Source organism: Bos grunniens, chromosome 20 (assembly GCF_055505025.1).
Source record: "Bos grunniens cultivar Pamir isolate PY7600 chromosome 20, Bosgru_T2T1.0, whole genome shotgun sequence".
Classification (NCBI taxonomy): domain Eukaryota; kingdom Metazoa; phylum Chordata; class Mammalia; order Artiodactyla; family Bovidae; genus Bos; species Bos grunniens.
The window spans coordinates 35892287-35907018 of NC_141184.1; the positions used below are offsets into that span (position 1 = coordinate 35892287).

A 14732-nucleotide genomic window follows, 5' to 3' on the forward strand; every position below is an offset into this window, starting at 1 on the left:
TTAGCATTGTTTTGTGTTAAAGAAACTACCTTCTGAGCTCCAGAGAGCTTTCTCATTGAGAATCATTTATGAATGACAGTCTGCCTGTGTGTCAGTGCTATTTTCTGTTCTCTGTCTTGTTCTTCTCTGACGCCTTTAGCTATAACCTGGGCAGTGGTGTGGCATCCATCATGGTGAATGGCTCATTCAACGATGGTCGGTGGCATCGAGTCAAGGCCGTTCGGTGAGTACCTGTCACAGCATGAGACAGAGCTGATGGGAGTGCTCTCCAAGTCCCTATAGTCCCACTTCCTGTTCCCCCACCTGGCCTGGCATCCCAGTATCCCTGATTCCACTCATTAGGGCATCTCGGTACCAACTCCCCCCGTGCCCATCACTAACACTGCAGGTCAGAAAGGCTGAACTCCCAATCTTCACTCAACAAAGGCCTTTTGGAGAAGGAATTTTATGATGGCTAAACTGGAGGAGGGTCTGGTCATCTAGTGAGATCTAGATATCTCTATAGTGAGATAAGACTTCAGGACAGGTAGACTTTGAGGACAGAGAAGGCAATGGCAACCCACTCCAGTACTCTTGCCTGGAAAAATCCCATGGGTGGAGGAGCCTGGTGGGCTGCAGTCCATGAGGTCGCTAAGAGTCGGATACGACTGAGTGACTTCACTTTCACTTTCACTTTTCACTTTCATGCATTGTAGAAGGAAATGGCAACCCACTCCAATGTTCTTGCCTGGAGAATCCCAGGGACGGGGGAGCCTGGTGGGCTGCCATCTCTGGGGTCACACAGAGTCGGACACGACTGAAGCGACTTAGCAGCTGCAGCAGCAGACTTTGAGGAATGCTTCTATTCTCGTTATGCAAGCAGTTGCCCCCACCTTTTTTTGTTTTTTTGACATTACATTACCTGAATCTTAGAAGCCATGTGTACCCTGCCCCAATTACACATCCTCCCCCTGCTCACAGAGCTCACTACCCTCACTTCTAATTGATTTAGGGTGAATCATTCCTTTGAAATTAGTTTTGCTATGTATCTATCCCTAAAAATATATTTTTAGAAACTGATTAGCAGGTCCTAATTCAGCTGTATAAAGAAATGTCAGTCCTGCCATGCTTGATGCAGGTCTCGAGATGAGCTGAACAGTCTTTGGCTCAGGTTCCCTGAGAATATACCATAGTACTTTCTGGGGAGGTCAGTAGGCGAGGTCATGAGCGAAGCTTGGGAAACATGGGCCCACCACGGTGTTTCCCACGCAGTCCATGTACAGGCTATGATGGGAGTAGTCTTGCTGGACCCCGTTCTTCTTCCCATTGTGCTTCCTTCGATTCCAAAGGATGTGGCAGGGCACAGAGGCAGACCTGTGCCCGTCAGCTGTCCGGGTGACCTTGAAAGTCCTTGAGAGAGCGATTTTGATGAAGCTCCAACTCCGACTTGTTAAAAAGAGATGTCTTCCTGTAGTGAATATTTACTGGAGTAGGTAGCCATTCCCTTCTCCAGAGGATCTTCCCAACCCGGGGATCGGACCAGGTCTCCTGCATTGCAGGCTGATTCTTTACCGCTGAGCCCCTGGGGAAGCCTCAAACTGCTCATACTCCAGCTCAATTCCAAGATCCTTCAGACTAGGTGGCTTCTAGGCTCTTCACTTTACATTTTTCAAATCTAAGATGCCATTGATTATAAAGTATATCCTCATTTTGGACATACTAAAAATGAAAAATTCTTAGAACTGATGAAATAAAGTGTGGAAAATGGAATTTTTAGAGTAATGGGGAAAAGCCATCACAGCAGGCAAGGCATTGCCCATCACATCCTTCTGGTATGAGATTTTGAAAAAGCATATCCAAAACGGGGAAGCTGTGTGGTCTCAAGGGTGATTATAGAACAGGCTAGAAATATCTCTAAAGTTAGTTGCTAGAAGAGCTGCTATCAATAAATGAGATTTAGGCAACCAGATTTCTATCATTATACCCCACTCCCCCCACAAAAGGAGTAGGGCCCAGAAGTTTTGGAAGGTAAATGAGGGGCCGAAAACAGATTGGCTTAAAAATCTTACTTAAGGTGTTAGACCCCAAGCTCCTTCTACTTCATATGGCTGGCATGCTGCCCTTTCCCTCCCCATGGAAGAATAATGAAAGTCAATTCTCTGGAGAAAATGAATAAGGGTCTTTGAAATGGGAGACATTAGGTATAGCTAAACATTGGACTAGTCTACTCTGTCTATATTAATACTGGAAACTATGTGAAAGTTCTGTGTTGACTATTAAGAGCCCTATAAATCTTCCCCCATTGAGATTCCAGAGTGCTGAGAGCCAGGCCTGTACCCCACAGTAGAGTAGGAAATCCAGGTATCCCCCAGTGGTTGCACCAGATCACAATACAGTCACAGAAGCTATCCTGCACATGCGGCTCCCATAGGGCTTCCAGTCTCCTCCTCAGTCCTCAGCACTGAACTGTGGAGTGGCAATCGGGGATCACTAAGCATTTGAAAAAAATCTCCAATATCAAACATGGATATCAGAACAGATACATAGAACAAAGCAACTTGGAGGAAACAAACTATGAATGAAAAAAAAAATGATATTCACATCATCAGAGAGATAAGAGTTTCTTGTTTCTGTTAACCTGAGAAACAAGAAGTGATGGCTATCAAAAAAAAAAAAAAAAGGAACAGTAAAAGACAAGAAAGAAGTCATTTTAGGAGGAGAAGGAGGAGAAGAAAGAATAAGAGGTGTGGCTGGTTCTTGGAAACCCCTTAAAATGCAAAGTCCTTGCCACAGAGGAGTACCTCCATCCTGCTGCCACTTTGGGGTGACTCTGGGTCCTTTGGCTTCCCAAGTGGCACAGTGGTAAAGAATCTGTCTGCCAGTGTAGAAGCTGCAGGAGGTTCGGGTTGGGAAGATCCCCTGGAGGAGGAAATGGCTACCCACTCCAGTATTCTTGCCTGGAGAATCCCATGGACAGAGAAGCCTGGTGGGCTACGGTCCACGGGGTCGCAGAGTCAGACACGCATGAGCATGCATGCATGCACCACATGGGTCCTTTAGAAGCCTCTAAACCATTCTTTGTTCTCCCCGAGAGTGACCCGCCGATGGGGACTGCCACATTGGTTTCTCACTGTGCTTAGAATAACATCACCATGTGTCACCATGTCACCACCACGCCTCCCATTAAAGTTCTCTGGTTCCATCCCACATTCGGAATAAATTCTAAGCTTTTGCCCCTCAACATCTGCTTCTGGCTTCACATTTTCCTATTCTATTCCCACCTCTGGAATTCTGTATGCTCAGACTGTCCAAACCCCCGTGTCTTTTCTCTCTTTGCGGTTGCCACTTCCTGTTTGCATTACCCTGCTCCTTCACCTGACTCACCCAGCCTTCAAAATGCATCTCAGACAGAATCTTTGTTGAGAAGTTTCCCCTGGCTTTCTCTCCATCTCCGGTAGGATTTCACAGCACCTGGGCATTCTTCTACCATAGAGTGGTGACACTGATCACTGGCAATTTTTTCTTTTTTTTTTGGCCTCAGGAATTTGGGTGATTTCTTGGTTTGTTTCATTTTGACAGCTCCATCATTTAGTACAGTGCCTGGTGCTTAGTGAGGACTTGAATACATTTCTGTTAACATGAGTACATGATTGAATGATTAAAGGAAGCTCCAAAGCTGGTGGTGGTTTTTACAGGGATGGCCAATCAGGAAAGATAACCGTGGATGACTATGGGGCCAGAACAGGCAAGTCACCTGGCATGATGAGGCAGCTCAACATCAACGGAGCTCTGTATGTGGGTAAGTGACCTTGACCTCCAGCAGAACCTCAGTTATCCAGTGCCTTTTCTTCTTAGTCTTCCCTTTGTTGTGCTGGGGCTTCCCAAAGTCGTGCACTTCACTGGATCAGTCAAATACTTGGAAATCGGAAACTTTTCAGATATTCCATTCTTCCATTTTCTGAACTTCTGACTCATGGCTGAAGGGTCAGGAAACACTTTAGATGGTTTTGTGCTGTGGACCAATCCACCAGGAAAACCCTGCTTGTTTATAGAACAGGAACCTGCTAAATATAGCTCCTGGAATTCTCCTGGAGGAAGGAGTATCTGTCTTTCTGGCCCCTCGCAGAATTAGAATGAGTGGTATTTTTATAAATAGCTTAGAACCCGCTAATGCAGACACATAAACATGGAAAGACACCTCTGCCTGTAGGATATTTCCTAAAAGTGAACTTAATTGAAAGCATTCAACATCAGTGTGTTTCTTTTGGTTTAAGATGGCATCATCTCTTATCACATACTACGTATTGTTGACATTATACAGCATTTCTTTTTTTTTCCCCCCAAATTCACCAGGTACTGTGTTGCTTTAAGTGGTCAGCTAGGTCAGAAAATCATGTATGAGGTAGATACTTAACGGCTCTGATTGTGTATCTCACTGACCCAAGTCAACTTGTCTCTTCAAGGTTAATTATGGACTAGATGCGATGTCCAAAGTTCTGGGTTCTGCACCCTTACCTTGTCCTGTCAGTTGAGGGACGTGTTGGTCAGTAGCCACTCAAGCATCCTACAGAGACGTCCTCCTCTTTGGCTCAGGTCATCTCCCTCTTGCTTCCTGGCAGGTGGAATGAAGGAAATCGCTCTGCACACTAACAGGCAGTACATGCGAGGCCTCGTGGGCTGCGTTTCTCATTTCACCCTGTCCACCGATTACCACATTTCCCTGGTGGAAGACGCCGTGGATGGGAAAAACATCAACACTTGCGGAGCCAAGTAACACCAGCTGGCCCTGCCCAGAAGACCGAGCCTTCTATCCTGAGAGTCCCGGGGGCCCGAGACCCTGCCTGACACAGGCGTGGGGACCAAGACTGTGTCTTGTCCTCAAGGAGCAAGTTCACCCTGATGGGAAACTAGAACCGAGGCGGGAGTCCCTCAGTGGCCTTTCCTGCTGACACTCTGTGGGCCAAGCCCAACGGAACACTCTGTGTAGGAAGCATGAGACTTTGTCCACTGAGTGTGTGGTGGCTGCCAGAGAGCACACATCAAGGCGAATTTACGAGCCCGTCTGCTGTAGTTCAATGACTGTGTTGTGATTCATAGTTCATTTTAAAAAAAAGAGAGAGAGACCCAAAGGGCAGTATTAAAATACTTCTCTCCTCTCCTGACTCATCACACTCTTACTGACAGCAGAATGACTGTAAAACCTTGACCCTCCGTTTTCTCACTTCGGCCCATGAATAACTAGGATTAACCCCTTCCCCTCCTCGCTGGCTGGTTCAATGTGTTCTGACTATGAAAATAAGGATGAAGGGAGACTAGAGATAGAATCATAATTATGAAGCTGCCCCCCCCAAACCCTGGAAAGTTTACCTTTAATGAGAAATCCTTACTTTTTATAATGCAAATCTCAGAAAATGGGCACCATGATTTTGTAGCTCTCCTTTTGTATGTGTATATTTTTATAGCTACCGACTGTCCATGCGGTATACTTTTGCGAGTTTGAGTGGACGACCCTGAGTTCTTCGCACACTTCCTAGAATTTTCTCCCAAAGGAGACTTGTGTGGGCCCTTCGTGGCATCAGCGGTGTGGGGTGGGTCACAGGGGTGGGCACCTTGGGGAGCTGACCATTCCCTCTTGGTAAAGGATGGCTCAAAGAGGCGAATATGAAGCTTCCCGAACAAGCAGATGAGAAGGCACCTGTGTTACTGAGGTGGGTCACTGTCCTGGTTTTGAGAGAGGGGGATGTCTGTAGTACACTCGAATAAAAGAGATGAAGGCTACCGTGCGTTCATTTGGTTGTTCATTCACCCGTGGAGGGCTTACTGCTCCCTCCCAAGGCCGTGTCCAGAAATGGACATGAATGCAGTCAGTGTTTCTGAGGCTGGGCAGTGGGCACCCTCGGCCTGGTCTGAGCATCTGGACAAGAATCAGTGAAGCAGGGTTGCTTCCTTGGGAGTCACCATGGTGCTGCTTAGCCAGCTCATGAGTGACGCTGGGGACGGCGGGCTCCCTGGCAGATCCCCCGTGCTGGGGCTTGCTGAGGAAGGTGAGATGAATGCTGCTACCAACCTAAGAGGAGGGAAATATGATCCACTCACAGAGGCGACTACGAGTAGCTCTGCCGTGACTCTCCTCTTGCGTGTGCAGCAGGCTCTCAGCGAAGGCTTGAAACTTTGCACCAAGCACCGTTCTAGGCACATTAAGAGTTCTAAAAAATGAATAAATAAACTAGAGACATCCACCAATTTCAGCCTTCTGCCTCCTGTCTTTGGGGACCTTTGGTGACCAGGATGCTTCATCCCAGAGCAATAAAGGTAACAACAGTTTGTCCTCTCCTACCTAATGTCACCTTGTGAGTGCAGTGTGGAGAAAGTTACATGGTGGAAGGTGGGTGTCACCACCTCCCCCCCACCCTCACCTCAACACCGTCTCCTTGGAAACATCCAGGGGCAGGGCTTCCAAGATATAATGGAGTTGCTTTCACAACTCCAGTTGAGTCACATTTTGAATCAATTGCCTTCAGTCAAAAAAAAAGTGAGCAAACTATTCAGCTGAGCTGAAGCCAGAAGAGTTGTGCTGTTTCTCTCTATGACTGTTATCCAGGGAAACACGCAGTAACCTGGGGGTGGGGACCTGGGAGTGTGTGTTGGAGCTGATGAGGATGCTGAACTGCCTTGCTCTGGGTGGGATGCAAAAGGAGCTGGGAGGGGAGGGGTGACGTGTGATGGAGTCAGAGCTGTAGAGATGCTGCGGGTGAGAGGGCACCAGAGTAGGGGGCCCCAAGAGGAGCCGATCACATGGGAGGCTCAGGATGGGAGAACAGGCTAAGAGATAGTATGTACCAAGCTGGGAGCAAGCTCCTTCACCCTCTCAGTGGCCCCAAATCAGGAAACGCGGGGTGACTTTATAAAAGCAGTGGTGGTTGGCAGGATAAAAACTTTGTCCTGATGCTAAGGGATTAGATTGGGGTTTAGGTGAGCAAGAGACCCAGGGAGAACTCAGGCTGGCTCTGTGGCTCCCCTAGGTTCCTTGCTAAGTGTATCTGCTATCTATTGTCCTGATAATGCTGCCTGACAAGCAACCACAAAACCTCAGTGGCATACCGCAGAGATGTGCTGATTGCTTCCACGCCTTAAGTGGTTGGCTTGGCAGCCCTGCTGATCGGAGTTGAGCTTGACTTGGCGGTTCTTCCAGCCTCAGCGGGACTTGTTCACAAGTGTAGGGTGGCTCACTTAGCATGGCCTTGGCTAGGACGAGGAGGTGGCTGGGGATCTGCTCCATCCTCCTGCTGGGACCAGTGACCTAGCCTGCCATGCCCTTTGCATGCTGATGGAGGAGGGCGAGAGCAGCAGAATCGAGGTCTAAGGCCTTTGACAGCCTGGGATTGGCCCTTCCTCGCGTCACTTCTGCCACATTGTGTTAGTCCGAGTCCATAGAGTCTAGGGATGAAGGAATAGACTCTTATCTCCATTGTGAGAGCAACTACAAAGTCGAGTGGCCCCGGGCAGGGATTCAGGGAGAGTGAGAAGTCAGGGCCATTAGTGCAGAGTCCAGGGCAGCAAGTCCTGGGAGGCTGCGGTGACAGCCCAGCTGAGGTGGGGAGGGACTAGCTTCGCCTCCAGCCCTGCCTGCCGCGCCCTGTTGTCCCCATTCCGCCTGCTGCCGTGTTCCTGCTGAGGAGCAGGGCCTGGCGGGAGACCGGACCTGTGCGTGGCTTTGTGGCAGCGGCTCCGTGGAAGGCAGGAGCCAGGGGCTGGCTGGACTCTTGGCTGCCCAAAGAGGTTTGAGGAGCAGCCAGTGAGCTCAGAGGTTAATGCCAGCCACCCCTGTCCTGCCCAGGAAGGATATCATGAAGCATGGGTTCCTGAAAAGCTTTTGTCCCACAAGCAGGATTTGAGAAAATTCCCCTGAACTTCCCATGTGTTCACAGTAAGGATGGCTGGGGTGAGGTCAGGGAGGGGAATGTTCTTGCTTTTCTTAGGAAAACTAACTTTCACGCACCCTGTGTTTCCTCTCAGCTCGCCTGGGGGATCTCTCAGGAAGGCCTGTGGAGTCTTCTTTGTCCCCTCGCTGGCCCAGAGTCCAGGGAGCTCGGTGCCCCTGCGGGTCAGGCACACCCTGAGCGGCTGCCCTGCTCCTCCTTTTTTGCCTTCTGTCCAGTCCCCAGGCTCCTCCAACACAAACAGGCCCTCTGCTTCCCACGCACGCCCAACAGCCCTGGTGTCAGCCACTGGTGCTTCCCTTCCGATTCCCTCCCCTTCTTCCACCCACCTCCCACCTCTCCTCCTCTCCCCCTTGTGAGGAGCTGCCTGCCTCCTCCCCGCGTGGGAGGAAGATCTCGGAAATGTGCCCAGAGCTGGCGGACCCAGTGCTTTCCACTTGGAGGAAATGCTGCATTTTTCACCTTTCACCCAGAAAAATATGGTTCTCAGCGAGCTTGTTTTTATCCCCTGAGAGTTCCCCAAGGAAAAGGGGATCGCGAATAGGAGGGCTCCCAGCCTCTCTCAGAGCCCTGACAGCCAGCCCCCTGCCCCCTGCCCCTCCCAACCCTCCACCCCCAGGGTTGCTTCACCCCTGAGAGGGAACCTGGCTGCTGGGAAAATAAAGGCAGAGAATTCCAGCTTCTCACAGAAAAGGTGGTTCATCCTTAAGGAAAGGGGCTTGGACAAAGCATTCCCTGCTTCCTGTTTCCCTTCCGGTCCTCTTCCAGCTCCTCCCAGTCCAGGGATACACAGTGGCTGCCCTTGAAGGTGGAGGTGGAGCACATGTGTGCCCTGCGACAGCCAGACAGTCCCTTAGCCGAAAAGGGGGTTATGTTTATCATGTCAAAGGCAGGAAAGAAGAGCTCCAGGACTGCCATCCCGAAGGAGCCCAGAGGGGAGAGGGCTGGTGGCATGGAGTCAAAATCAGAATCCCGAATAACTCAGCCTGGCCCACAGAGTTACCTCCCACGATGAAGAAGTGGGGTGGGGGGTGCTGGTGTCATCACCGCATCATCCCTTGGTGTTTCTACAGTGCACCTTAAATACGCTCGGAAAATACCAGCGGTCCTGCCTCAGCTTTGATGAGGATGTGGAGAACAGGTCTGAAGGCATTCAACTGGTGGGTCTCGGTGGAAGTGACAGGCTGCCATTAGGAAGTTCCAGTTTATAGGTGGCTGTATGCTTAGAGGCAGCAAAATGACTAATCCAGTTCAGCAGTATGGTCTGGCTTCTGAGACAGGCCCTGTGAGTAATTGCACTTCAACCTCACATTGTAAGAACATTCAGATACTTGATCTCAAAAACAGCCCTCCTTTGATGACAGCCGGAGCAGGCAGGCAAGGCCAATAGGACGCGAAGACAGAAGCTGGCCAGAAGGACCAAGTGACTTGCCTGTGGTCCTCGCACAAGGACACGACCGTGGTGCTTCACTGTGGAAGCACCTGACCTGACCCGCAGTCAGATGCAGCGGCCGGTGGGCCCCACCCAGGCTTGCCCAGTGGCATTCTGGGGCTCCCCCGGGTTAGCTGTCATTGGCAGGAGAGTCTTGTGGGTGAGGGGGATTGGGGCCAGTCCCCTAGTGTCTGCCTGCCAGCTTCTCATCACAGCTCCAGATCTGCCTTCTCCCAGAGCTCTCCCATTGCCAGGACTCTGGGTTGAGCAAACCTGGAAGCAGGGACCAGAGCTGCTGCATCGGAGAGGGATTCAGGCCCCCGGCAAACAGTGAGGTCTGGGCTGGAAGTCTTTTCCTTTTCTCCTCTGCCTTCTCCACAAATAACCTCCAGCACTCAGGGGGAGTTGCCTTAAGCTCTTTCCAAACATCGATGTGCAACCCCTGGGTCCCCTGCCTGGCCCTGGCCAAGCCGAGAAGTACAAAAGCAGGGGAAGAAGCAGAGAAAACTCCCTGTCTCTCCTCATCTTCCTCCTCCTCCTGCCTTTGCTGAGACGTCTTTATCCTAGAAAGTGCGCGGCTCCAGGAGCTCTCGCCTTTTCCTGGAAAGATGTGAGAGGAACTCTGTGTCTCAGCAGTTGGGATGAGTGCTCTTTGACTCCCTTTATCTCTCTGACTTGCTCAAGATCCAAGGCACACAGATCTTGGAATACGTGGTATCCCTCCCCTCCACCACCGCCCCTGCCTCCCACCATGTCCCAGCAGCTCACCTCCAAGCCAGGGCCCGGCTTGAGGCTCTGACCTCCTCGGACAGCCTGGTGCTAAGGGACTGCACTTCCAGCTTGTCTGAAAGAGGACTTGGGTGGGAATATCTGTGAGAAGGAGGTCAAGGAAGTGCAAGGAATTTGATCATCTACACTCATTTAGAAACACCAGTAACAGGCACCAGGCCAGAGGATTAGCTGTGGAAAGCCCTGTTAGGAAATGGCCTGAAGGAAAACAGAGGCAGAGACCCAGAGGGCTGTGGAGGAGAGGGAGTGGGGGACTGGCTGCACGATGACCGCCCCCCATCCACCCCCTGTCCAGGCTGCAGGCATTCTTTGCTCTCACAGAACTTATGGTTCACAGGGCAACTGTGGGTATGAAATGGGGGACACTGTCCAGTAGAGTAGAAGTTATGCCCACTAGTCTGGACCACATCCCTCAGAAATAAAATAAGCTAAGTGATCTCCAGGTCCAGCTCCTTAGAGAGGGCAGGGGAGGTCAGGGGACTTCCCCAGGGCTGGGGCCTTATTCACTGTCACATGACTGGATCTGGTCTGGAAGCCTGGAAGCCTTTTCCTTCTCTCCTTTGCCTTCTCCACAAATAACCTCCAGCACTCAGGGGGTTTGTTTGGAGTTTGTTTGGAGGCTTTGAAGTTTTCAGGATGGAGGGTGGGAATGCAAAATGATTTCCTGGGTCCTCACAAGCATTGTTGGAGCACCTCGAGACCACCACAGGCACTCACTATATGCAAACCAACTCAGAAGAGACACAATGAGAATATAAAGCAGAGGGAAGACTCTGTTCCTCAAACCAGCGTGGGCCAGGGCTATGGGGGGTCATCACAGGCTCAGGCCCTCTTCCAAGTCCATGGGGCACCTTCTCTGTTCTTTCAAAGCCAGCAGTCTTTCTGAAAGGCCTGGTCTCTCTCCAAGAGCTCTCCTGACTAGTTAGGCCCACCCGGGATATCCTCCTTTTCTATTAACACACAGCCGACTGACGAGTAACCTAATCATGGGAGTGACTTCCTGTCCTGTACACCAGCTGAGCCACACTCCAGGGTTGAGTTTGTACCAGGTGTGTGCATCCAGGATCAAGTCTCAGGACCATTTTAGAATCTGCCTCCCCTAACCCTCTTCAACTCTGGCTCCCAGTCTCTCCCACCTCTAGACCACGCTTCACCAGTCCAGTTTTGTTTTCTTCAAGTGCACACTTGAAGTCATGTGCTGTCCCACCTGAAGAATTGCCACAGTCTGCAACTTCCCCAAACCATGAGCCAAACCAAGATTGCCAGGAAAAAAACGATTCCCAGAGAATACAGCAATCTTTTAAAATTTCTACTAAAGAAAAAAGACGAATCCACCTGCCAATGCCGAGGACACTGGTTTGATCCCTGGTCTGGGAAGATCCCACATGCCACAGAGAAACAAAACCTGTGTGACACAATTACTGAGGCCCTGTGCCTAAAGCCCGTGCTCCACAAGAGAAGCCACTGCAGTGAGGAGCCTGAGCATCACAGTAAAGACTAGACCCCTCACCACAGCTAGAGAAAGCCTGCACACAGCAACGAAGACCCAGTGCAGTCAAAAAAAGAAAAAAAGACATATCAGTGAGTTTTGCAAAATCCTATTTCCCCTGGGTCCTGAAAGCTTCACCAATGACTAGGGGTCCAGCATGGACTTGAGTGGTTGAGCCCTGAGTAGCCCTTACCTGAGCTCCTGCTGGCTGCCCCAATATCTTAGGGGAAATGGCATATAAGTGGGAGAACTCTGCATTAGGTCAGAATCGTCACTAGTCACTCAGTGGTGAAGATTGCACTTAACAGCATAGGAAATGTGGTTTGGGACTTTCCCAGCATCATGTGCCAACAGCACCTAAATTCAAGCGTTGCTTCTTAGTGCTGGGAAAATCTGTGCCAGACAGCTTCATCTGAGCTTAAAGTCCTCCATTATTCAAGGGAAAGTGTGAACCATATGAATGTCCAGAATGCTGAATTTAAAGAATTAATCTATAAATTGAGATTTTATATATATGTGAAAAGAATAACACCATAAAATATTCTATTGATATGCAAACATTTTCAAAATGTGATGTAAAAGAATCAAGTTCCAAAATAGAATATACAATGTAATTATATATATATATGCATACAGGTACAATATATGAAAATATGTGTAAATATATATACACACAGGAAAAATGTCTAAAAGGACAAAAAGTAAAGTGTTAAAAATAGCTAATCCTGCATCAGGAGACTGAGCAATTTTTTTTCTGTTTCCTTTTATCTACTCTAGCTTTTCTTCAGTGAGTCTGTAGTGATTATTTATTGTTCTGTCCATTCAGAGTATCACCTCCCTTCTTCAGGGGGACTGGTCCTCCTCTAACTTTATGTCATAGTTGGAGAAGTAGCCTTTAAATAGAACATCTATTGAACCACAGGACTGGACCAGGGATGGACACACGACACAGGTCAGGCCAGCCAGAGTCCTTGCTGGAGCTGGAGGAAGGGTGCCCTCTTCTCTCTGAATATAAGGCTGTAAACTTGGAGAAGCCTGGAACCATGGGTCCAGCTCTTTTTTGGGGATGTCTGGCCTGAGGGTTATGGGTGAGAGAATAGAACCGTGTCAGTTCTGGGGGGAAACAGTGCAGCTGGCAGCAAGTACCAGGACCCCTGCCTGCAAAGTAAATGCTGGAGAGGTCAGGCAAGGATTGCCTCCTAAAGAAGCAGATATGCAATTGGGAGAAGAGAGATGGGAATAGGAATGGATCCCTCTGTCACTTGGAAGGATGTCAAGAACTTGACTGAGAGAGTGAAATACATTTCCAAACGGAGGAGGTGGGCGATGGGCATTAGGTGGGAGGACTGTAACGGTGGTCACTTCACATAAAGCCCATTTACCTGCTTTTGTCAGATAACAGCACAAGGGCAAACTTCCTTTGAGGGAGACTAAACGGTAACTGCATGTCACAAATACAGGAGAATCTACCACAAACAACAGAGCTTCCCCCAGCTGACCTGGGGAGCCTCTTCCTCTTCTAAGGGATTCCCAGCTCCAGAAGGACTGCCCTGGCTTCTCCTCCTCCCCTTAGCCCCAGAGACTCTCCCACAGGTGGTCACCTCTCTGTAAGATAATACCTAATATCTAGGAAAACACATTAAACTGCTTTCGCTTTCAAGGCACAATTATTTAAAGAATATTCATCAAGCATTTGTGATGCGGCAGACACTATGCTAATCTCTGTGGACACAGCTGTTCAATTCCTGTTATCAAATGAAGCCTTAGAATTGTGCTAGAACCTGAGAGGTGGGGGTGCTGGGAAGGCAGATGATCGGGTTCCCAGGGTGCTGAAAAGACTTCTCTGAGCAGCACCATGTAAACTGAGACCTGGAAGAAGTTACCCAAGTGGAGAAAGGTGAAGACTACAGCATCAACCCATGAGAAGAGGCTTTACTTAGCAGGACTCTGGCTGGTTAGCCCCCTCAGGGAGATGTCACTAACCTGAGGTGCGCCTTAAGCCAGCTTTAAGGCCCTGACGTCTTTAAGCGCTGGTCAGAAAGTCTTGAGTTGTATCCCAGGTTTCTCAAAGGAGAGAGACATGAGTCACATAGTGAAATGTTCTCTTGGGGGCACTGTGGACATTACCTGGAATCCTCACAACCGGTCAAAGGTAGGTAAGACCTACAGCTCAGAGCTGAGAAGAGTGATATGAGAGGTGGAGAAAATTCTCCAGGGTCACCATGGGAGTCAGAGGTGAAACTGGCGGGGAGCCAGGACAGCTGCTGCCTGGGGTGTGACACCTGCATCGATCACAGGAAAAAATGGAGCCTCAGATGGTGACTGAGAAAATCAGACCCCCGGTACATCTCTGAAGAAGGCGCATCGTCTGCTCTGTCCTTGGGCAATCTGGGACCAGGAAAGGCCATGTGTCCTTAAAACTCGGCTCCTCAAGTCTTCCTGCCTCTCCATCGACTCAAGGAAAATGTGGGTGGGGATGTGTGCAAGGCCTTTAATGCCCGGAAGACACCCAGACTCACCCTGCTTCTGAAGGCTGAGTCCAAGTGAAGAACCAGCTCTGCAGCCAAGATTCAGTTAGCTGAGGAAGGGAGGGGAAAAAGGTTTAAAGTAAAGCTCAAAATTCTCCAAGTCAGGCTTCAGCGATACGTGAACCGTGAACTTCCTGATGTTCAAGCTGAATTTAGAAAAGGCAGAGGAACCAGAGATCAAATTGCCAACATCTGCTGGATCATGGAAAAAGCAAGAGAGTTCCAGAAAAACATCTACTTCTGTTTTATTGACTATGGCAAAGTCTTTGACTGTGTGGACCATAACAAACTGTGGAAAACTCTTCAAGAGATGGGAATACCAGACCACCTGACCTGCCTCCTGAGAAATCTGTATGCAGGTCAGGAAGCAACCGTTAGAACTGGACATGGAACAACAGACTGGTTCCAAATTGGGAAAGGAGTACATCAAGGCTGTATATTGTCACCCTGCTTATTTAACTTATATGCAGAGTACACCATGAGAAACGCTGGGCTGGAAGAAGCACAAGCTGGAATCAAGATTGCCGGGAGAAATATCAATAACTTCAGATATGCAGATGACACCAACCTTATGG

At 49.4% G+C, this 14732-nt stretch overlaps 1 protein-coding gene and 1 long non-coding RNA gene across 5 annotated transcripts in view; one reads left to right on the plus strand and one right to left on the minus strand.

Annotated features, from left to right (window-relative positions):
* Positions 1 to 5757, plus strand: part of EGFLAM (EGF like, fibronectin type III and laminin G domains) — a 394377-nt gene extending 388620 nt beyond the window's left edge. For all 4 annotated transcript variants that reach the window (XM_086361486.1, XM_086361484.1, XM_086361487.1 and 1 more), the window contains 3 exons: positions 140 to 223; positions 3675 to 3778; positions 4599 to 5757. In XM_086361486.1, coding sequence (XP_086217612.1) covers positions 140 to 223; positions 3675 to 3778; positions 4599 to 4753 — 343 coding nt within the window. In that variant the 3' untranslated portion in view covers positions 4754 to 5757. The remainder of the gene's footprint in view (positions 1 to 139; positions 224 to 3674; positions 3779 to 4598) is intronic.
* LOC147350246 (uncharacterized) lies at positions 94 to 10228 on the minus strand. The gene is made up of 3 exons (XR_015148671.1): positions 10120 to 10228; positions 4495 to 4591; positions 94 to 231 (listed from the first exon to the last, which is right to left on the minus strand). It is a non-coding gene; the product is annotated as an uncharacterized LOC147350246 (long non-coding RNA).
* Between the last annotated feature and the right edge of the window lie 4504 nt (positions 10229 to 14732).